This window comes from Thalassophryne amazonica, chromosome 19 (assembly GCF_902500255.1).
Source record: "Thalassophryne amazonica chromosome 19, fThaAma1.1, whole genome shotgun sequence".
Lineage (NCBI taxonomy): Eukaryota > Metazoa > Chordata > Actinopteri > Batrachoidiformes > Batrachoididae > Thalassophryne > Thalassophryne amazonica.
This window is the reverse complement of record NC_047121.1, coordinates 58,990,750-59,015,545: the sequence shown is the minus strand read 5'-3', so window position 1 is coordinate 59,015,545 and position 24,796 is coordinate 58,990,750. Positions and strand designations below refer to the sequence as shown.

Here is a 24,796-nt window from a genome sequence, read left to right as displayed (position 1 = left end):
CATCATCAATAAATGCACAAGTTTACGTTGATATTTTGGACAAATGAAAGGATGTTTGGGGATGTTTCAAGATGATAATGCATCTTGCCATAGAGCAAAAACTGCGAAAACATTCCTTGTAAAAAGACACATAGGGTCAGTGTCATGGCATAGGGTCAGTGTCAACGAGTAGATCTGATTTGATGCAGGTGTTAGTTTGGGGGATGAAAATTTACAGGGTGATTCCATAATTTTTTCCTCAGAATTGAGTGATTCCATATTTTTTTCCTCTGGTCTAAAAAAGTAACCGTTACTGACTGCCACAATCTTTTTTCTTGTTTTCTTATAGTGTTTCTTAAAGCCAGAAAGTTGTCATTTGAAATGACTTTAGTTTTGTGTCATGTCTGTGATTCCATAATTTTTGCCAGGGGTTGTATATATATATATATATATTTTTTTTTTTAAAAAAATTTAAACCTTGGGCCAAATTTCAATCTGCCAGAATAAGCACCCTCGAGCTGATGGTTGCATGTACACGGCAAAACATTTAGAGATTTGCTGTTTGTCAGTGTCAGAGTCATTCTCTGTATTATTTCATACAGAAGAAGATAAAAGACAGCGATTCACTTGCTGAATTCCAGGTTTCTTTGTATTTTTAAATGTCTACTATTTGTTTGTTTTATGTTGGTATTTGTAAGAAGCTGAGGCAACCACTGGGGATCATGGCAAGTTTTGAATTTAATTTTCGTTAGCAAATTGAAATCAGTGAAACTGGATTAGAAGCGTCTCAGTCCGTCTGATTCATGAAGCTGCACAGAAACTCGTGACTTCTTTGGACTGATTTAAATTCTGGCCCGGGGTTATTCCAGCTGTTTAAATCATATTACCGATGGTTAGACCGGTGCCTGGTACCTGATCAGACCAATCAGATGGCTCATGTCCTCCTGCGGCTTTGCCACAGCTCTTTGCATAAATTCAGATTAAGGTTTGAAGGTGATGGAGCTGCAGCTGCATCAAGTGTGAGTGTTGGTGTTTAATCCCTGTTTGCGATCACGTCGGAAGCTGCAGGCTTTTTCTGTTCGTCACAGCGGCTTCCGTTTTAAAATTCATCCAGGGAGGAAAGTTACTTTTTAACTTATTTCTGCATCAAGTGGCAAATCGTTTAACATGTCCACGAACGTTTTTTTGATAAATGAACTTTAAATGTGGAGCTCTTAAGAACAGTTTTGACCTTTTTTGCATCAGGCGACGTGTGACTCTGAAAGCTGATGTTGTTAATTATCACCAGTAGCGACTAAATGAGTGCTGGTCTTCTCGCACGGTCACTGATTCTCTCTTTGATTCCAGCAGTTGTTGAGTCGTGGCTCTCGTCCCTCCTACCAGCCAAATGAAATATGCAAATAACAGCAATAAGAAATAATTAACGCAGTGTGCTCGGGTGGCAGCAGGTATTAGCATGCTGCAGCACTCCAAAATGTAATTTATAAAGTGAGTTTAAAAAAAAACACCGGCTCTTTCTGTGCCTTTGCCACCGGCACTTTGAGGTCTGTAATGCAGGGAGCGAGTCAGCTGATAGGGTTTTAATTTTAATTTCCTGATATTTGTCAAATATTTAATTACGTGGATGGTAAAAGTGAATATGCAAAGTGTTTTTTGAAGCCACAGTTGGTTGGTGTTATATTATTACCTTGTTCGATGGTGATTATTACCCAAGTATTTCACTTTGATGAAAGTTGTTGGAGAAGTGGAGAAGCAGTCGGTTAACAAGGAGGACAAACCGCCGCCTGGAGAGAAGTGAAATGAGTTTGTCTCGCTCAGCTCAAAACTTTGTAAAACTGATGTAGAAAAGTTTTTTTTTCCTCGTTTGCACTGCCTCAGTCAGTACAAAGTGTCTAAAGAAAGTCACTGTGGGGCGTCAAAAAATATGAACCAAATTCATGTTGTCATTGATTCTGTCAAGTTATTTAAATTTTCCTCATATATTCAAAGATAATTTCTGAAGTGAGACCTGAACTTTTGTTTGTCTAATACCAACCAATCAGCATTTCTCTCTCATGTCTCATTCTTTCTCCTTCAGAAGGCACATATCATGATGAACAGATGGTGGAGAAATGGTGGAATGATGACAGTTTGAAAGAGAACGAGTGCAGAGGAAAGTGATGAAATGAGGATTGAGATATAAAAACCAGCCAAAGACTGGAACAGAGTGAAGCAAAGAGAGAGATAGAGAGAGATGAACAGTGTAGAAGGAGAGAAACAAAAAAGGAAAATAAGTTGGAAGAGAAAGTGAACAGATGGACTCACTGAGAAAAGAGATAAAACAAGACATGAGACAGGCAAGCAGAGTGATGAAAGGGTGAAGTGTGGAATAAAGCAGTGAAGGATAGATGGGAGGTGTGGAGCCTGTTTTGGTGATTCAACCTGTGAGAGGCGGTAAATCAGATTCCTCAATCATCAGAACAACAGTTTTACAGGTGGCAGATTGTGGGGTGGAGAAGCCTGGTGGAGCTCCATGGAACTGATACCTGGCGATAACGATGCTCTGTTCACTGACAAACGCTGAGCTGGTAACTGACATCTGAACGTAACGCTGGTCTGATAACTGACAAACACTGAGCTGGTAACTGACATTTAAAGGTAACGCTGCTCTGTTAACTGACAAACGCTGAACTGGTAACTGACATTTAAAGGTAACGCTGCTCTGTTCACTAACAAACGCTGAGCTGGTAACTGACATTTAAAGGTAACGCTGCTCTTTTCACTAACAAACGCTGAGCTGGTAACTGACATCTGAACGTAACGCTGCTCTGATAACTGACAAACGCTGAGCTGGTAACTGACATTTAAAGGTAACGCTGCTCTGTTAACTGACAAACGCTGAGCTAGTTACTGACATTTAAAGGTAACGCTGCTCTGTTCACTGACAAACGCTGAGCTGGTAACTGACATTTTTTAAGGTAACGCTGCTCTGTTCACTGACAAACGCTGAGCTGGTAACTGACATTTTTTAAGGTAACGCTGCTCTGTTCACTGACAAACGCTGAGCTGGTAACTGACATTTAAAGGTAACGCTGCTCTGTTCACTGACAAACGTTGAGCTGGTAACTGACATTATTTAAGGTAACGCTGCTCTGTTCACTGACAAATGCTGAGCTGGTAACTGACATTTAAATGTAACGCTGCTCTGTTAACTGACAAACGCTGAGCTGGTAACTGACATTTAAAGGTAACGCTGCTCTGTTAACTGACGAACGCTGAGCTGGTAACTGACATTTAAACGTAATGCTGGTCTGATAACTGACAAACGCTGAGCTGGTAACTGACATTTAAAGGTAACGCTGCTCTGTTAACTGACAAACGCTGAGCTGGTAACTGACATTTAAAGGTAACGCTGCTCTGTTCACTGACAAACGCTGAGCTGGTAACTGACATTTAAAGGTAACGCTGCTCTGTTCACTGACAAACGTTGAGCTGGTAACTGACTTTATTTAAGGTAACGCTGCTCTGTTCACTGACAAATGCTGAGCTGGTAACTGACATTTAAATGTAACGCTGCTCTGTTAACTGACAAACGCTGAGCTGGTAACTGACATTTAAAGGTAACGCTGCTCTGTTAACTGACGAACGCTGAGCTGGTAACTGACATTTAAACGTAATGCTGGTCTGATAACTGACAAACGCTGAGCTGGTAACTGACATTTAAAGGTAACGCTGCTCTGTTAACTGACAAACGCTGAGCTGGTAACTGACATTTAAACGTAACGCTGTTCTGTTAACTGATGAACGCTGAGCTAGTAACTGACATTTAAAGGTAACGCTGCTCTGTTAACTGACAAACGCTGAGCTGGTAACTGACATTTAAACGTAATGCTGGTCTGATAAAGATGAGAGTGATTTGATAACTGATGTTTAAAGATAGCAGTGACTGACATTTGAAGATGATGCTGATCTGAAAAGTGACACTGATCTGATAACTGACATTTGAAGATGATGCTGATCTGAAAAGTGACACCGATTTGATAACTGACATTTGAAGACTATGCCGATCTGAAAACTGACACTGATCTGATAACTGACATTTGAAGATGATGCTGATCTGAAAACTGACACTGATCTGATAACTGACATTTGAGGAAGATGATGCGTCTTGTCTTTGGGTGTGGGAGCAGCAACAGTCCTGACTATTCTATGGAGTTTCCTGAATATTGGGCCCTGCTGTTGCCTTCTAACTGCTTCATTGAAGTGTCTGATGTGCTGCAACCTTCTGCCCATCAGACATCTAGGCTTCACCACTACCGACAGGTTTGCACTCCATTGGTATCACTTTTCTTTCTCTCTGTCTGATCTTGTTCCCCTTCTCTTGTGTTCTCTCCTGATTTTCGCTTCCCTCCGCTGCCGTTTGTCATTGTTCTTCTTGTGTGTCCTCTGTTTGAGTCTGGTCCGCCTTCTGACCCCTTTCAGTCTGATGACACTGACCTGATAACATGTCACAATGTTATGACTGGAGTTTTTAAATTTACTTAACAAAAGAAAAACTATTAATCTTTCATTTGAAGATTCAAACATGAAAATCAGATTATATTCATGAGTTCATTATGTGCCACTCTCTGGATGTCTCTGGTGTTGCCTTTGTGTGCACGCCAACATCAGGGAGGGAGAATACGCACAGTTTCACTGTGACTGACTGTTCCAGAGGTACTCATCTGATCTTGGTTAATTTCATCGTATTAACTTCCTTTGAAGAAGACAAGTTCAGTCCCCACTGATCTGGAAACTGTGATAAAAGTGACTCTGTGTTCCTTTGTTTTGCAAGAAATCAGTGACAAGGAGTTTCTGGATCTTGGTTTGAGCATCCATAGCTGGATCATGGGAAAAGGTACTCTGTCGACTCCCAAGGTTCGCCTCAAGTTTGCAGACAACACAACAGTCATTGGCCTCATCCTTGACATGAAGAGTCTGCATACAGATTGGAGATTGAACAGCTGGTCCTCTGGGATGGTCATAACAACCTGTTTCTGGGGTCCACCACGTCGCATGACTTCAAGTAAACTACCAACATCACCCCGGTCACTAGGAAGGCCCAGCAGAGGATGTACTTCCTGTGTCAACTCAGGAAGTTCAACCTACCACACCTTAAGCACAAATATTACAGAGCAGCTGACCCAGAGGTGGGTCGAAGTCACTGTCAAGTCACTCTCAAGTCATGAATCAGCAAGTCTCAAGTCAGCTTGCAAACAATTGGTGGTCATTATGACTTGAGACTTGTGATTTGACGATTCATGACTTGAGAGTGACTTGCTGGTGATTTTGTCCCACCTTTGAGCTGACCTACACACAGACTATACAAATACCTCACACACATTATTGTGTATATACTATGCATTGCCTTTTACACATTGTCCTACTTAATGTTTACCACATAAAGACTACTAGACCTACTGCAGCCAGATGTTCTGTCAGTGTGGATTCATCACACGTCTGTTCATCAGACTGACATCTGTTTGGTGGCCCAGTTTTAATTAGGCTACATTTTAAGAGGAGACTGATTTGAATGAAGGCTTTTACATGTAGTCTGGGTGAAGGTCTTGGAACATGGACACAACAACAGTGCTAATGGCATCTACAAGTTCTCCAACAGGACCCTGAAGATGGCCATGGGTTACATTGTAGCTGCTTATGTTCACAGAAGGTGTCTAATCTGTGAACATCATCCACAGCAGTGTCCGTGTGGAGCTTTAGTGACAGTTCTGGACTGTAGTGAGTGTGACACCTCATGTTGGAAAAGAACGGCTTCCAGAAATCTGAGCATGCACAGACTCGTAGGATACAGCCCAATTTCTGCATGATCATGCCTTAACGTGTGTTCTTGTTGGATTATAGTGTTGTGTGCCCTCTGATGAAGGTTGGCAGCACCACAACAGCCCCTTGTCCAGGTGTACAAACGTTTTGGGATCACTGTTTTCAACAACCTTGGATCTCCATAAGCTTTTTCCAAACATCTCTTAGTCCTCTTTGGCAAAACTCCTAGAGACACAAATGTCATTGCAGACATCAGTCAGTCTCTAGTTCGACTCTGTCATCACACAGAAACACTTCTGATGAATGAGTCAAAGACCTCTTTAAAATTCTGGATCTTCCTCTTGATCCAGGATTCTTGGAAATCATGTGCAGAGTCAAGATCTGTGAACTTTTCCCCCAATGACAAATACACTCAAGTGCATGCAGGCCGTCAACAGACCAGGGACCAGAAACTATCCCTGACAAGCCCCAGAGGTCACTGTGGAGAAGCCCGGGGCATTTTGTCCACTCCTCAGGGAGGTCACAGTTCTACTTTAGAGGCTGAAGATAAAATCCAGCAACTTAACTGTAATTCTCAGGATGTCCAGCAGAGCAGCCTGATCAACTGCGTCCAAACCAAAATAAAATATGAAGAAGCCCCGTTAGAAATCATGCTTGCATCCAGTGAGTCCCCTGTTCAGGATCAGGTGGGACCAAGGTGCTGTCAGTGGTCAGTTTCAATTTCATAATCTCTGAGTCCAGTCAAAGGAAAACTGACATGAAACGGCGGCTGAGAACTCCAGAGAAGTGTCCACCAGCATTTCTGTGAGGGTGCGCAGCGTTTTTATTTACAATTTATTCTGCACTTCATCTTCTCCTTCTGCTAATCCGCTGACTGCTGAACGCATTACTAACCATGGCGTATCGCTAACCTCAATAACTGAGGGGAGGGGCCACCCTTCCATCTGAAACCTTGTTAAATATTCATTGACAATTATTCTGCTTTGAGCGAGATGTTGCTGCTGCAGAAAGAGAAACGCTGAGCATCTGCAGCTTCTTTAATCATCACAGTCACACAATCTTCATCTCTCCAAATATCATTAAAATCAGACGGCTCTCTCATCCATCAAAGCCCCACCGACCTTTGACCTATTCGGACCACTTTTGATTTTATTTTGACTCTGCTGTTTGTGTGTGTGCGTGTGTGTGTGTGAACATAAATAAACAGTTGCATCAACAAAGTCGTATAGAAAACTAAACACACCCATATTTGGTGTTTCATCCTGCTCGGTGACAGTTTTGTTGTTGTTAAGATCAACGGGTTTTAGGGTGTTATCTCACTGGGCTGCAACTTTCTGAGAGAAATGGACTGCATTTATATAGCGCTTTTCCATCTGCATCAGACGCTCAAAGCGCTTTACACATCAGTGCCTCACATTCACCCCGACGTCAGACTGCTGCCATACAAGGCGCCCACTACACACCGGGAGCAACTAGGGGATTAAGGACCTTGCCCAAGGGCCCTTAGTGATTTTCCAGTCAGGCTGGGATTTGAACCGAGGATCTTCTGGCGTCAAGCCCAACACTTTAACCACTGGATCCGCACCTTCCCTAGAGCAATTGGAGATGGGAATTAGCAACCGAGCACGCAAATGAGCGACAAATTCGTATGTGGTATCTCACTGAAGTGGTACAAACTACACATCAATGCATGCCGTCCGAGTGTCAGCTGTATTTCACGTGGACTGTTTACATATTGCGTGATTGCCGCTCGAATGCAGTGTGGCACTCTCACAGATGTTGAACGCCACTTGTGGCTGAAACGATGACACGTTTGCTCACAAAGTGTTCAGCTGATATTACCTGTTATTATGTGAAAAGACATTGCCAGGAAGGCACAGCCCTGTGAATAATAATTTTTTTGAAATTTGAACAGTAAAAGCACAAGGCCCTGTCCTACATTGTGATGTCATCAACATACCATCTGTAGATGTGACTGGGAAACGGGTTGCGTTACTGTGACAACTGGAAATTATTTTGAATGGGAAAGTTTTGTTCTGAAAAATTTTAGTGTCTGACTTGAAGTTGAGGTTTTCCGATTTGGCTGTTCTTTATTAACACTGAAAATATTGGGGGGAAAAAAGGATGTTTTAAGTCTACACTGTCTTAGTTTGCCCCCGGAGGACAATTCACATTGGATCTCCAGGACGCTGTCATGTCACAGCGGTCTTCACGGTGATGAACGCCCTCGCGGGTGTCGTTTTAGCAGCTGTTATCTCCAACACAACATTCTGATTGGTCAAGCCAGTTTGTGTCCCACTGCAGAAGACCAGAGTCAGGATCATGTGCACGTCTCCGAGGTTCATTCAGGCACTTGTTTTTATATATAGTTCGAATTCCCTCAGGAGCTGTGTGGAGCACGTTGTCATGGAAACAGTCATAATCCACAGAAGAAAACCCTCGGGGACAACGGCAGCAGATGGCGGCTGTCGTAAAACACTTTTTTTTTTTTTTTTTTTTTGGTGGAGGAAGGAGACAGAGAGAATTTTTTTTTTTTTTTTAAGTGTTGTCTGTTTTTCTGTCTGATATCTAAGAATTTCACAGAATAGATGTTTCGTCATTCATCAGTAATTTATTCTAAAATCTTGATTGTCCTCCAGCTCTCACTGCCGCCTTGTTTTGTGTCCTTGCAGCAATCATGATAAATGCGAATTGTCTGGAGCTAATTTGCTTGCGTTGGAGTGCACAGTATTTTTAATCATTTGAAGGTCAAACTTTTGTTTTCAGCTCTGGAGCTGCTGCAGCAGTTTATATTCTGTCATGCAAACAGTGTACATCTACTTAATATATCATGAGGGAACATCAGCTGCACATTTTGTCTGTGTGGTGTGTCTCACTGGACATGATCCAGCACACAGGTGCCTCAGAGTTAATCCTAGCAGACGGAGAAGGTCAAGGATACACCCACAATGGACTCGTTATCTGCCTGGGTGGTTCGCTTGCTGGACCCAGAGTGATTCTGTGGTGTGATGGATGTGGTGCCAGTGTGTGCATTCAGATCTGACTCGTACGGTATGAGTCTGGTCTGCTTCAGATTTCTTCCTGTGAGGAAGGTTTTGTTTTTTCTTCCTGTGAGGAAGGTTTTGTTTTGTTTTTTAAACCGCTGTCACATATTTGCTTGCTCATCAACTCGGTCAGGTTTCAACCCGACTTGTGTGTGCCGCCTTGGAGTTACTTATGATTTGTCGCTCTATAAATGAATTGATAATGTTAAAATAATTAAATCACGTTTTTTTATTATCAATAAAAAAAAACTCAGCTTACTTTGCCACTATAAATAAAGTCAAAGTGTTTAAACCTGACCCAGCCCATGAGCAAGCACTTTGGTGAAAAACAAAACAAAACAAAAAAACTCCCTCACAGGAAGAAACCTGAAGCAGACTAGACTCAGTGAGGTGACTGCCTGCTGAAATTATGTCCAGGAATAAACTTAAAATCCACATTCGAAGTTCCTTCATCTTGCTTTGGACTTTAATATGAACATTTTTCATTTGTGTGTCATTTTTTTTTTTTACTTTACATCTTCCTTTTTTCACGCACTGTAAACTCTCCAGTCTTAGAATTTGTGCTTGTAGTCTAATCACCTGATCATCGACCATAACTTGGATAAAGTCTGCTTAATAAAACTTTGACAGATTTATCTGAAGCAGTGTTTGCAGACGCGTGTCCAAAAAACCCCGTTACATCCACAAATCAGCTTCAGATTTTCCTAAAATCACTTCCAACAACAAACTGTGTCCTTGGCTTTGACATTGTGTATTTGCTCTGTGTGGTCCAGGTGCAGCTGATTTTGGATCAGAACCATGTCCACAGAGACACCATTGAGCAAATGGTCAACACACTGAGCAGTGTGCAATACCCATCATCTACCAGCAGGAGGTGGTGCAGTCAGCTGACCAGAAACAACAGGTAAACTCAGAAGAATAGGGTCAGTTAAAAATCAGGCGATTAATTGATTTAGTTTGTCATGATATAAACAGCACAATTTGTTTTTTTATCTCCTTGAGAAATATGTATCACTCTGACTCATAACATTAAGAATACACACAACCAAAAATCAGCAAAAAAAAACAAAAAAAAAACCTCTGCAGTGATTGTTTCCCCAAAACACAAAATACAACTTGACATCAGTTTTTGAACTATTTGTCTCAGTGTGCAGGAGGTCCAGGCAGAGTACCAGGAGCTCTGGGATTGGCTGATGGACATGGATGCCATGGTAGCAGACAGCCACCAATTGATGATGTCAGAGGAACAAAAACAGCTCCTCTACAAGGTAAAAACTGTCGCACTCATGAAAGAATGGGGTACACAGCCCTGAAGACTCAGAGGACCCATTGCAGACCAGACAGACGAGCAGGGCCCTAAGCTTTGTCACAAATTTTGATCAGGTTTTCAAACAAATGGCATGAATTGAAATTAGTTTTCCTTTATGTAAGCATGTCCTTGACCTTCTCCAGCTGCTGGGGTCCTTAACACTGAGGTACCTGCATGCTGGATCATGTCCAGAGAAACACATGAACAAAATCTGGTAGCTAGTAGTATTTTATGCATCTTCTATAATAGTTAACATCATATCGAGTGAGATTGTTTTCAAATAGCTAGATGTGTTTTTTGTTTCAGTTAACAACTACTTTCATGATGCTATAAATGTTTGCAAATGAATGAAGCAGTCATCAGCTACTCTGTGTAAAAATGTAATGTCTTATTTGCAGAGAATGAAACAATGCTCCCTCTGTGCTCAGAGCTTTTCTCTCCCCTGTCTGCATTTCTGTGTGTGCACATTTAGTGAATCCTACTCTGAGAAAGTGTTGTCCCTCTGCACATTTATCCAATGACAGCAGTAGCCACTGCTCCTGACACAGCTGTTGAATCTTCTGCCAGAACACTCGTAGCACGGGCCGAGGCGGAGGATTAGCAGCAATCTTCCACTCCAGCTTATTAATTAATCAAAAACCCAGACAGAACTTTAATTCATTTCAAAACTTGACTCTTAGTCTTGTCCATCCAAATTGGAAGTCCCAAAAACCAGTTTTATTTGTTGTTATCTATTGTCCACCTGGTCGTTACTGTGAGTTTCTCTGTGAATTTTCGGACCTTTTGTCTGACTTAGTGCTTAGCTCAGATAAGATAATTATAGTGGGCGATTTTAACATCCACACAGATGCTGAGAATGACAGTCTCAACACTGCATTTAATCTATTGTTAGACTCGATTGGCTTTGCTCAAAATGTAAATGAGTCCAGCCACCACTTTAATCATACCTTAGATCTTGTTCTGACTTATGGTATGGAAATTGAAGACTTAACAGTATTCCCTGAAAACCCCCTTCTGTCTGATCATTTCTTAATAACATTTACATTTACTCTGATGGACTACCCAGCAGTGGGGAATAAGTTTCATTACAGTAGAAGTCTTTCAGAAAGCACTGTAACTAGGTTTAAGGATATGATTCCTTCTTTGTGTTCTCCAATGCCATACACCAACACAGTGCAGACTAGCTACCTAAACTCTGTGAGTGAGATAGATTATCTTGTCAATAGTTGTACATCCTCATTGAGGACAACTTTGGATGCTGTAGCTCCTCTGAAAAAGAGAGCCTTAAATCAGAAGTGCCTGACTCCGTGGTATAACTCACAAACTCGCAGCTTAAAGCAGATAACCCGTAAGTTGGAGAGGAAATGGCGTCTCACTAATTTAGAAGATCTTCACTTAGCCTGGAAAAAGAGTCTGTTGCTCTATAAAAAAGCCCTCCATAAAGCTAGGACATCTTACTATTCATCACTAATTGAAGAAAATAAGAACAACCCCAGGTTTCTTTTCAGCACTGTAGCCAGGCTGACAGAGTCAGAGCTCTATTGAGCCGAGTATTCCTTTAACTAGTAATGACTTCATGACTTTCTTTGCTAATAAAATTTTAACTATTAGAGAAAAAATTACTCATAACCATCCCAAAGACCTATCGTTATCTTTGGCTGCTTTCATTGATGCCAGTATTTGGTTAGACTCTTTCTCTCCGATTGTTCTGTCTGAGTTATTTTCATTAGTTACTTCCTCCAAACCATCAACATGTCTATTAGACCCCATTCCTACTAGGCTGCTCAAGGAAGCCCTACCATTAATTAATGCTTCGATCTTAAATATGATCAATCTATCTTTATTAGTTGGCTATGTACCACAGGCTTTTAAGGTGGCAGTAATTAAACCATTACTTAAAAAGCCATCACTTGACCCAGCTATCTTAGCTAATTATAGGCCAATCTCCAACCTTCCTTTCCTCTCAAAAATTCTTGAAAGGGTAGTTGTAAAACAGCTAACTGATCATCTGCAGAGGAGTGGTCTATTTGTAGAGTTTCAGTCAGGTTTTAGAATTCATCATAGTACAGAAACAGCATTAGTGAAGGTTACAAATGATCTTCTTATTGCCTCAGACAGTGGACTCATCTCTGTGCTTGTTCTGTTAGACCTCAGTGCTGCTTTTGATACTGTTGACCATAAAATTTTATTACAGAGATTAGAGCATGCCATAGGTATTAAATGCACTGTGCTGCGGTGGTTTGAATCATATTTATGTAATAGATTACAATTTGTTCATGTAAATGGGGACTCTTCTTCACAGACTAAGGTTAATTATGGAGTTCCACAAGGTTCTGTGCTAGGACCAATTTTATTCACTTTATACATGCTTCCCTTAGGCAGTATTATTAGACAGCATTGCTTAAATTTTCATTGTTACGCAGATGATACCCATGAAGCCAGAGACAACACACCAATTAGCTAGACTGCAGGATTGTCTTACAGACATAAAGACATGGATGACCTCTAATTTCCTGCTTTTAAACTCAGATAAAACTGAAGTTATTGTACTTGGCCCCACAAATCTTAGAAACATGGTGTCTAACCAGATCCTTACTCTGGATGGCATTACCCTGACCTCTAGTAATACTGTGAGAAATCTTGGAGTCATTTTTGATCAGGATATGTCATTCAATGCGCATATTAAACAAATTTGTGGGACTGCGTTTTTGCATTTGTGCAATATCTCTGAGGTTGGAAAGGTCTTGTCTCAGAGTGATGTTGAAAGACTAATTCATGCATTTATTTCCTCTAGGCTGGACTATTATAATTCATTATTATCAGGTTGTCCTAAACGTTCCCTGAAAAGCTTTCAGTTAATTCAAAATGCTGCAGCTAGAGTACTGACAGGGACTAGAAGGAGAGAGCATATCTCACCCATATTGGCCTCTCTTCACTGGCTTCCTGTTAATTCTAGAATAGAATTTAAAATTCTTCTTCTTACTTATAAGGTTTTGAATAATCAGGTCCCATCTTATCTAAGGGACCTCATAGTACCATATCACCCCAATAGAGCGCTTCGCTCTCAGACTGCAGGCTTGCTTGTAGTTCCTAGGGTTTGTAAGAGTAGAATGGGAGGCAGAGCCTTCACCTTTCAGGCTCCTCTCCTCTGGAACCAGCTCCCAATTCAGATCAGGGAGACAGACACCCTCTCTACTTTTAAGATTAGGCTTAAAACTTTCCTTTTTGCTAAAGCTTATAATTAGGGCTGGATCAGGTGACCCTGAACCATCCCTTAGTTATGCTGCTATAGACTTAGACTGCTGGGGGGTTCCCATGATGCACTGAGTGTTTCTTTCTCTTTTTGCTCTGTATGCACCACTCTGCATTTAATCATTAGTGATTGATCTCTGCTCCCCTCCACAGCATGTCTTTTTCCTGGTTCTCTCCCTCAGCCCCAACCAGTCCCAGCAGAAGACTGCCCCTCCCTGAGCCTGGTTCTGCTGGAGGTTTCTTCCTGTTAAAAGGGAGTTTTTCCTTCCCACTGTCGCCAAGTGCTTGCTCACAGGGGGTCGTTTTGACCGTTGGGGTTTTTCCGTAATTATTGTATGGCTTTGCCTTACAATATAAAGCGCCTTGGGGCAACTGTTTGTTGTGATTTGGCGTTATATAAATAAAATTGATTTGATTTGATTTGATTTCTCAGAATGGAAAACAGCAGCATCTTGACAGAAATTCATCCAAAACTCACATTTAGGCTCCTGTTGTCACGCCCAATGCAAAATGGGGTTGCAAGGAGAGCACTCAGCCACTGGGACATGTCCCAGTAAACTTTAATAGTTGAGCAGTAGAAAATAGTGCAAAACCGCTGCTGTGCGTTGAGTGATTTGGTTTACTGAGTTCATTAGAGTTGGATGTATTGTTGTCTGAATATCATGTCAATCCATCGGAGTGACACCTGTCCTTTAAATTGAAGTGCAGCAGGTGCACAGAGCTGTGATGTTGACATGAAAGGATTAATGGCTTGTTAAAGGATTAATTAGCTACAACTTGGACAAGGTCACGTGAATCATGAAGACATGAAAGTGAATAATCTTATGTGAGGTGCAAAGAAACAAGCTGTACATCTTTGCACACAGTAGCTGTAAATTCATTATATATAAATCTCCCAACATGTGGTCGTGATCATTCATGATCTAATGTTAATTAACACTCTGTGTTCTACTTCACATCATGTCCAGGTAAGTCATTCAGTCCACCAAATCAGTCCATCACAGCTAAAAATTAATTATACTGTATTCCAGAAGCTAAAATGTTCATTTGGTCTTTCCTGTCTAGTTTATAACTACAGGTTTTAGTTTTCTGCTTGAATAGTAGTGATTTTTGTAGCAGTGTGTATGCTGATGGGCATCACTTTAAAATCTCCATATCAGATTCTCGATTCCTCAAAATAAATTGTTAAAGCAAACACTCAGATATCAAGAAATAATAGATCATATCTGTCCTGGTAGCAGAGAAAATAATTTGTTCAGGCGGAGGGGGATGATTCAAGTGTGTGGAGCCCTCATTAAGATGGACCACAAACATTCTTCATTTATTAGAGAAATGTTCTTTTTCATGATCTGTTATTTCTGTCATCAACATTTATTATAGATACTGTTAGTCAGAGTAAAAGTCTGTCATTCACTCTGCATAATTTATCACTATTTCCTTCAGTTACACACAATGAGTTAATGATTTTAGTTCTTCCTAAAATATTTAGCCTGATAAATTATTTCCATTGTTCAGAATACACAATTATCACAGAATGTGGTTAGAGAGAGTCCGGCTCTTTTTTTCCACTCCCCTTTTCCCACATTTAAGATGGAACAGTCTGACATTCCAGAACTTCCTCCCCCAGAAAACCGCATTCTGTCTGGTTTGGTCTGATTTGTCCCAACTAAAGAGGCTTTGGACCTGTTAACAGGCTCCAACTGACCTTACTTCTGCTCGAGTGAAAGATGGCGGGGTTGGCCAAAGGGATGCTGGTGCTTTGGTCTCAGATGTTGGAGCTTGTGCAACATCTACTGCAGCTAAATCATTTATAGTGCCATTAAATGATGACCACTAGGTTTTGTGTTCAGTCTCAGCCCATTTGGTGACGACGTTCAAATCCTGGTGTAACGTATCAGTGTCAGTCCGGCCAGTGCTGGACCAACTTTCACACCCATGTCCTACAAGTCCTGGTCAGGCGTTCGTGGATTTTTTGAACTGATCTGGATTCAGTTCAATTCTGCTGGGTGTTGTTATGAATCACTCCAGTCTCATCCCGTCCTTACCCACAATGCACTGCTGAGAAGCAACACTGCGTAACTTCCAAACTTTTGTCTTTTTGTGCAAACATAATTTATTTGCGATCCACTGAGACTCACCTGGCCTGCGAATTATTGATAAGTGCAAAGATGAAGCTAATTTCTCTATAGGAGTTACGCTCAAATATTCATCTCTGTATGAATATTCATGGCAGTGATGGTACGTGCATGAATTTTAGATGACTTTGGAATCACAGGGCATACTTCTTTCTTTCTTTTTTTGTGTCAACTGTGCTGTTAAAATATTGATGTGGACCTCGGTCCAAGGTCGCTCTGTGATACAGTTTGTGTCCTTCGGCGGCGGCTGAACGTTGGCTGCTTCACTTTGCTTCTGCTGCACGTCGCTGAGTAGCAGGTTATTTTATTCCGTTAATTTCACTCTGCTGTCAATGAAATATGAGCTGATGTGTCTAAAGTGATGTCATATTTCTACCTTCAGTCACATCTGCCTTTGGCTGTGTGTTTTAGGTTTCACAGCCTGAAGTTGCTGCGCGAACACGGACCAAATCGTTTATTTACAAGCTTCAATTTTATGACATCAGTTACCCCCCCCCCCCCCCCAACCACCCCTCTCCCCGTCCCAACCCAAAATACACTTTGATCCAAGTAAATTTTAAAACTCTCATTATAATAAAACGGCTCCACGCTTCAGTGTCCTTCATGTCTTTGGTCAAATTTCTTGTCAGGATTTTTTGCAACTCCTCTCTTTCAGTGTGTTGCTTCTCCACGAGAAGAAGCAACAGACAAATTCTTTCAGATAGATCTTTGGAAACACACACATACACACACAGAGTTTAATTAGAGACAGTTGAGCGTGCCACCTCACAGGACTGAAATTACACTGCAGGCTGCAAGGCGGAGCTAATTTCACATGTAATTGTTGCTGCAATTCTCAGTGCTGCTAACGTACTAACCTCACCCCCTCCTCCAACAATCCCTCCATCCAGAGAGAAAACAAATGGGAGTGAATGAGTGAGGAAACATTCATGCAGTCATGGGACTTTTCTCTGAAACATTTGAGGGACACAGATTGGAGCAAATTTCTTCAGTGCCAAAAAAAAAATCTAACCTAAAACACGCACACATTCTTCTTTGAGTGTAAACTTGGATAGCCAATGGAGGAACCTTGTTTTCATACCTTGTGTCTGCGACCTTGTTCTTTTGGTGATTACCCAAATTTCATGACCATAGGGGTTGTCAGTCAAGACGTGTAGCAATTCCATGAGATAATCCGTGACACCAGCCAAAGCATAGGCTCAGCCTGCTTGACCTGACCTGACCTGTTCAAGTTTGATTTGTTGTTCAATATCTTGCTCAATGACATCTCAACACTCAACAGCAGAGAAGAATCAAAGCCTGACCCTTTGCTTTCTGGACAGTTGGTTTAGCAGTTGAGCTAAGTGCTCCTCTTTAGTTTGATTCTTCCCAAAAGGAATCATGAAGTTGAATGTTGTCATCACCAAGAACTCAAGTCTTATCAGCAGCACTTTATCACTTGCAGCAAAGACTGAAAATAATCATTGAATATTGAAATTGTGGCTGTGTCCTTTTACTCAGACTCATTCATTTTTGCCTCTCCACCACTGACACCCCCCCCAATAACAGCTCTTAATTAGAAAAAGTGGGTTTGGAAAATGGATGGATGATTCATTGTTAGTCCAGACACCGACATAACGTTCCCATTGTGTCTTGAAAGAGTAGGCACGCTGACTCCCTCTGGTGTTTTCTGAGGAAGAAATCTCAAGCAGACCAGACTCAGAGGGGCGACCCACTGCTTAGATCAAACTAATGATAACAAAGATCAAATAAAGTACAACAAAGAAAACTCTAAAAGTCCTTCAGCAGTTGTCATCCAAAATCTTTTTCAGACAGGAACCTTGAAAAAGGCCCTCAGTTCCTCGTGATGATCCACAGAAGAATCAGTTACCATACCTCAGAGGAAGAAAGGGAGGGAGAGCAGAACCGATCAGCCAGAACTAACAACTCACCGAACACTATTTCGCAACACTAAAATAAACAGAATCACAAACAGAATGCTAACATCGTCCCTGGCGAGCCCTTTGCTTCACTAACAGACCCAGAGTTTAGATATGATGAGACTGAGATATGCTCCAATGTTGTTAACAAAATGAATTGTGGGGGGGGGTGTCAATGCAACACTAACTTGTTATTCACATGAAAGGGAAAACAGACAAGCCTTTAATCTGGATTTGAGAGAGTCCGGAGAATCGGTCTGTTTTATCTCAGCAGGTGGATTGTTCCACAGAACAGGTGCACGATAAGAGAACGCTCTGTGGCCTGCTGACTGTCAGGAGTTGAGTTTTTGGTTATCTGTTTTATTTTGTTTTGTTATTTTGTGTATTTTGTTGGGCCTGGTTTGTTTATTCTCTTGCTGGGTTTTTCTGCTTGGGGTTGACTGTCTCTGTTACTCTTGTCTCTGTCTCTCTCTCTGGCCACGCCCTGGTTCTGGTGCTTTCCTTGCACACCTGTTTCTGATTTGCTGATTGCCACCTGGGGTGGTATAAGCTCACTGAGGTTGTTTGTCTCTTGCCAGTTTGTTGTGCCCTGTGCCTTCATTCCAGCTCTATATCTGTGTTCCATAGCCCTGCCTGCCTCCTTGTGTGTACCTGACCTCCTGCCTGTTGCTTTGACCACGCCTGTTTGCCTGATGATTTTTGTACTGTTGTTTTGTCTGGACTGCTTACTCGTGTGCTGACCTCCGCTAACCACAATCATAAAGTCTTCTGAAAACTAGAGCTGTCTGCTTGAGCCGTGCATTTGTGTCCTGCCATTCTTGACCATCCAGCCTGACACTGACTTCTTTTTGACCTTTTGAATGTAGCCAGACGGGTGAGCATAAAGATCCATTTTTGAAGTGTTTTTGCACATACCACTACAAATACTACTACTGTTAACAGCATCAGTAACAATAATGATTATGGTAAATATATTTTGAACAACTAAAACATTCAGTCAATATTAATCTGAGTGTCACTAGGTGGAATTAAGGAGCCATATAAACAAAAAACAAGCGTTTTTACTTACCTTTAAAAAAAAAAAAAAAAGAATAAACCATAACGGAACTGCTTGAATTGAAGGTTTTTTAATGCACTGCAAAGCTGTTAAATTATCAAGTGTGCACATTGGATTGACTTTAATGTGCTCTGTGCAAGCACAAAGTATTTGATCAGGACTCTGTATCAGCAGATACTCCATATAAAATATTTATACTCCATATATACTTGGATTATTTGGTTAAATTAGTTTACATTTGGCCCCCAACTTTGCCAGCGTGTTCCTCTCCGGGGCTAAGTGTAGAGCCCAGGTCTTGTGAAATATTATGTTTTTGGACCTCGTTACAGGTTGAGTGTCCTTGTTGATGTTTGAATTAATTTTTTATATTAGCAGTGATTTTTTTTTTTTTTTTTTTCGGGTTAAGCTTTCATTGGCTGATTCATTCATTCTCAGGGGTTTCATTGTCTCACACTCTTGCTGAGGCTGAATGCGGAGTCGGATTTTATGGTTACTTAACCTCCGCTTTCATATCGTTTCCGTGGTGACAATAAAATATGTTGCCAGTTATCTTGTTTAGAGAGATTTTTTTTTACCCTCTTTAAAGAGAAACTTCCAGAAAGCCTCAGCAGCACAGAAAACAACGTGTGGTTCCATCAGGTTTAAAGATGGACTAGAACAATGCTACAGATTCATTCATTCAAGGATGAGGATCTGGTCATTCAAAGTTTAGTTGCTGTGACAACAGATGTGTTTCTTTGGAAGCTTCCAATTCGGGCAATCAGATGAATGTGAAGACTGTTCAGAAGGCAATAAATGTTTTTCATGTCTGAGTGCATTTCTGCTGACATTTCAGCTTCCCTCTCATTAATATGGAGACCAAATTAAACACCTCCTCCTCCCGCTGGCTTCTTCTTTCTTCAGCTTTTTTCTCTCTTCTTAGTATCCCGATATGCTAACGCAATTACGCTTGGAATTAATTTAACTGAAACGTATTTCAGTTTGTAAATATGTACACAGTTCAGCACATGTACTTTATATTGAACAGAAAAAACCTTCTGAGATACTTTTTCAAGAGGTTTCTGGAACACAGAAGATGACAACAAAAACATGTTTAAAGGTGAACATGAAGACTGTCAAACACAAAAATTAAATGGAACACACAAACACGCACAGAGCATCTTTGGGATAAAGGACATTGGTCAAGGGCATGTAAGTGTTTTTCCTGTCTGACGGTGAATCGACCTAATAATCCTTTGCTCACATGCTGACAGAATATTAAACAGATCATGTCCAATCCCTCTATATCTAGACTGTTTGGCCAGTTCCCACTTTCCACAGTTGTTGAGCGGGTCAACACTCGTGAACCTTTGGAGAACTTACGCCATCCCATTCATTTGTGACAATTTGTTGAGACTTCTGGACTCTTGGTTACACATGTGACTACAGATAAGAGTTGTGTGGATGTCCACAGCAGTTTGGCTCCATTCCTGCACACTCATTGCAGTCTCGTGGCAAGCTCATAAAATCGTCTTCCCTATTTGTAGCAACGTCTGGAAGTACCCATTTCAGCAAGACTCATCAAGAAATTGCCAGGACTTTTGGCTTTTAACAACGCAGCCCCCATTACCAAAGGGTTGTAGAAATGCCTTTTACCTTCCCTTACTGCACAGAGTGGGAAAGAAGTGGTACAGTGTGGCTTCAAGACAGGATTAAAAAAATTAGACATTATCTGGACAGGTCAAGGAGTATTTAGACAGCAGCAAAATTTTAGCTTGGTGGCAGTTATCAGATGAAACTCTGGACTTGGGACTTGTAGAGAAAGAGTAATGAACGTTAAAGATCACAGTTGAACCAGTGCTCCTTCATGCCATTTGACATTCTGACCAGACTTAATTCTAGATCTATTTATTTTGAATGTTTATCCCCTGTTGGCTGTGTGATGTTGTGGTGATGTATGTACGTACGTAGAGACTGACAAATTGAAAAGGGTATACGCATTCTGAAATCAACTCCTCTCACATTTTGTCAAACTTGGTACAAGTAAATAATAAATGGACTGCATTTATATAGTGCTTTTCCATCTGCATCAGACGCTCAAAGCGCTTTACAATAATGCCTCACATTCACCCGATGTGAGGGTGCTGCCATACAAGGCGCTCACTACACACCGGGAGCAATAGGGGATTAAAGACCTTGCCCAAGGGCCCCAACACAACCTATATATAACAAGTCCTTGTTATAGGTTGGTAATGCACATGTTTTTATATAGTTCCAGTTGGGCTCATTTTACCAGAGTTATGGCCTTTGCTTTACAAATCTCGACTCCATCAGTTTCATGTTTGGGTGCCTGCATTCTGAAATCAACTCCTGTCACATTTTCAGGATTAATTTTGTGAAACATGGTACAAATCCTTATTATAGGCTGATAATATGAATATTGTAATATTGTACAAGATTGATACATTTTGGCAGAGTTATAGCCCTTGATTAACAAACCTAGACACTGCCAGTTTCATGAGTTGGTGCCTTCATTCTGAAATCAACTTCTGTCACATTTTTAGGAGAAATTTCAGGAAACTTGGTCCAGTTCTTTGAAATGTTATCCAAAAAGCTTATTGACTCTTTTAACTTTGTGCAGTGTGTTTCTGGACCTACACAAGTACACGGACATACACTGGACCTTGTTTTAACTTATGGTATTTCCGTGTGTAATTTAGAAGTCTGTGGTGCTGTGTTTTCTGATCATGCGCCAATTCTTTTTAACAGGCCTTATTTATGCAACACTGTCAAACCGTGCGCTCCTGCGCGCCGCTGTCGTGTAATCAATTCAACCACTGCTGCCCAGTTCTCTGTGGCTTTTAACAATTCCCCGTTGGTTAGGAACCATTCTTATTTTGATTGTGATGTTGAACAGTTTTTCATACGCTTTGACTCTACCTGTGAGTCTATTCTTGATCGTGTTTCTCCATTTAAAATGAGACGCCCCAGACCCAGATCTGAGCCTTGGCTAAATGAATCTACTCGTGCTGCAAGACGTGAGTGCAGGAGAGCTGAGCGAAAATGGAAAAGGATAAGCTGTAAAGTTCCTTTCAAATGTTAAAGGACTGTTGGTCCAGCTATCAAAAATCTGCTAAGGCTCTGTATTTTGCTGATATAGTTACAGCTAATAGACACAACCCTCATGTTCTTTTTAACATGGTGAATACGGCTCTTAATGTTCCCCAGCCCGAGAGCATTGAAGCCTCACCTGTGGCGTGTGAAAACTTCTTAAATTTTTTTCATCAACAAGGTTGTGTCAACTAGGGCCCTTATTAGCCTTCCATCTGTAGATGTGTGTTCATTCTGTCACTTGTAAAGCCATGTTGTATCAGTTTAAGCCTGTGACACTCTCCTGTTTAGAAAAAGTGATGTGTCAGATGAAGCCTGCTGGCTCACCCAATGATCCTATTCCTTTGCGTCTGTTCAAAGAAGTGTTTCCCACAACGGCTTCCTCTGTCCTACACTGTGTTAATGGAAGGTTGATAAATGGGGTAGTGCCTGCTAGCCTGAAGCATGCGGTTGTTCAACCGTTAATAAAGAAGGCTGGTCTTGATCCTAGTGATCTATAAAACTTTCGCCCTATTTCTAAATTACCATTTTTGTCAAAAGTGTTGGAGAAAATTGTTTTTAATCAGTTGAAAGCTTTTTTAGATGAGCATGAGATCCCTGAGGTCTTTCAATCAGGTTTTAAGAATTTTCATAGTACTGAGTCAGCTTTGATGAGGGTTTTTAATGACATGTTGGTGTCCACTGATTCTGGTCACACTGTTGTTTTGGTGTTGTTGGATCTGACCACTGTGTTCGACACAGTGGATCATGAGATCCTCCTGGATCGCCTTAAGAATGTGGTTGGCATTCAGGGCTATGCTCTAGAATGGTTCAGATCCTACTTAACGGATAGGAGTTTTTGTGTAAGACTTGGAGATTTTGTTTCCTCCTCAGCTCCTCTGTCATGTGGTGTCCCACAAGGGTCCATTCTTGGGCCACTTCTTTTTTCATTGTATTTGCTTCCGCTGGGATCAGTTTTTCATAGATTTGGGGTGTCATTTCATCTTTATGCTGATGACAGTCAAATCTATGTGCCCCTAAAGCGCGAGAATGCTTTTGGTGCCAATCAACTTCTAGAGTGCATCGAGAACATTAAAGACTGGATGTCTGCAAACTTCCTACTCTTTAATGAAAAGAAAACTGAAGTTCTTCTGGTTGGGCCAAGTAAAGCAGGTAGTTGTTGTTCAATAAACCTTGGACCATTGGCACAATGTATTAAATCTACTGTTTGCAACCTTGGTGTGAGAATGGATGAAGATTTTAGGCTTGATAAACAAATCAGTGCTGTTGTGAAGGCATGTTTCTTTCATCTGAGGCAGCTAGCTAAGATTAAGCCCTCACTTTCAAGGCATCACTTGGAGATTTTAATTCATGCTTTTGTTATGACGCTACTGGATTATTGTAATGCACTGTACACTGGTATTAGCCAGGCCTCACTTGCACAGCTGCAGCTGGTCCAGAATGCTGCAGCCCGTCTTTTGACTGGATCCCGGAGGTGTGACCATGTTTCGCCTGTTCTTTTTTCCCTTCACTGGCTGCCTGTTCGCTATCGTATTGATTTTAAAATTTTATTGTTTGTTTTTAAATGTCTTAATGATCTTGCTCCACGGTATCTGTCTGACCTGCTCGTGTCTTATTCCCCATCACGTTCTCTTAGGTCACGAGATCAAGCTCGGTTTGTAGTTCCTCAGACCAAGCTCAAACGTAGAGGTGATAGAGCTTTCTCTGCTGTTCGTCCCAGATTGCGGAATGACCTGCCTCTCTGTATCAGGCAGGCGGAGTCACCTGTAGTTTTTAAATCTCGTCTTAAAACATACTTGTTTTCTTTGGCTTTTGACTAGAGGGTTGATGATTTTACTGTTTTAAAAAACTTTTATTGTTGCCACTGTTATTTATCGTGTGATTATTTATTTATTGATTGATTGGTTTATTTTATGTCTTTGTACAGTGCTTTGGTCAACTTTGTTGGTTTTAAATGTGCTCTATAAATAAACTGGATTGGATTGGATAAATGTAGCAAGCACTTGTACCAAAGCAGCATTTTCCAGCGGGGGGATATTGTGCTCTTACAGCGCTCGTGTTTGCCGTTGCTGTTTAGGATTTTTTTTTGGTTGGGGGGGGGTTCAAACCCAAAGTTTGGAAAATTTTCTTCAACTTGCGTTTCTCTTTAGTTTGATATCTCTCTTCCTTTCTGTCCTTCATCCTCTCTCTCGCTCTCTCTCCAGCCATTGTTGCATGCAGATTGTCTTGAGGCGTGAATACATCACATCCACTCATCCATGCATCTCTTTTTCTCTCCCCTCTCAACACTTATCTCAAAGTTTGGATCACATGAATTTTAATAGGTGTCTCTGTTCTTTGACTTTGGATCAGCGGCATCCTTCATACAAACAACCCCCCACCCCAGAATCAATATTTGCCATCAGTGAATAAATCCAATAATTTCCTGACTGTTAGATGACACATTTGCCTTTTCCTCGGCTGTCGATTCCTCGTTCTTGTGGCGTGGCTATTAGCTAAGTGAAGAGGATGGATGGCTGCGACGCACTGAGCGATAGCATCTCTATCAGAATCAGCGACATTGAAAAATGGCTGCCGCCTCTGTGATGACAGCACAGCAAAAACAGACGCACACATTTAGAGAGACATTTAAATATTCAAATGAGCTGCATGGTAATGATAAATGACAAGGAAAATGGAATCAAGTTGCTATTGATGCAGAAAATGAAAAGAAGACAAAGAAAAGAAAGGGGGAGGAGGAAAATTAAGAAAAATATTGAGGCCTCAGAGCTACAGTTACATGTGAATGAAGAAAAGCTGAGAAGATAAAACGTGAAGGGAAGGAGTGATACAAATCACAAACCGAAGTGTTGAGATGAGGTGTTTGTTGTTTAAGAAGAAAAAGAAAGGAGGAATAGAAGAAAATCGAGAAGAGGGAGAAAATGATGAGGAAGAGTAGTTTAAAGATGACAGGAGGGGATTGGATACAAAAAAAATTAATCAAAGGTGTGAAATTAAGGCTGACAAGATCACAACATCCCTTACAAATTCAGTGCTACATACAGTTCACTCTGTCACGCATCGGGCTCATGTTAAAGAGGAACTAGCTTAAAAAAAATTCTTGTTTTATCTGATAAAACATACTAAAACATGAATTTCCCATCCTTCTTATGAGTTTTTTTTTGTTTGTTTTTTATCATTAATAAATCAATAAAAAAAACAAGCTCCTGCCT

The 24,796-nt window shown here is 41.0% G+C and overlaps 1 protein-coding gene across 1 annotated transcript in view; it reads left to right on the top strand.

Annotated features, from left to right (window-relative positions):
• The window catches only part of akap6 (A kinase (PRKA) anchor protein 6), a 103,937-nt gene that overhangs the window by 61,796 nt on the left and 17,345 nt on the right, over positions 1-24,796 (top strand). Inside the window, 2 exon segments of the mRNA XM_034195123.1 lie at positions 9,596-9,726; positions 9,970-10,090. Coding sequence (XP_034051014.1) covers positions 9,596-9,726; positions 9,970-10,090 — 252 coding nt within the window.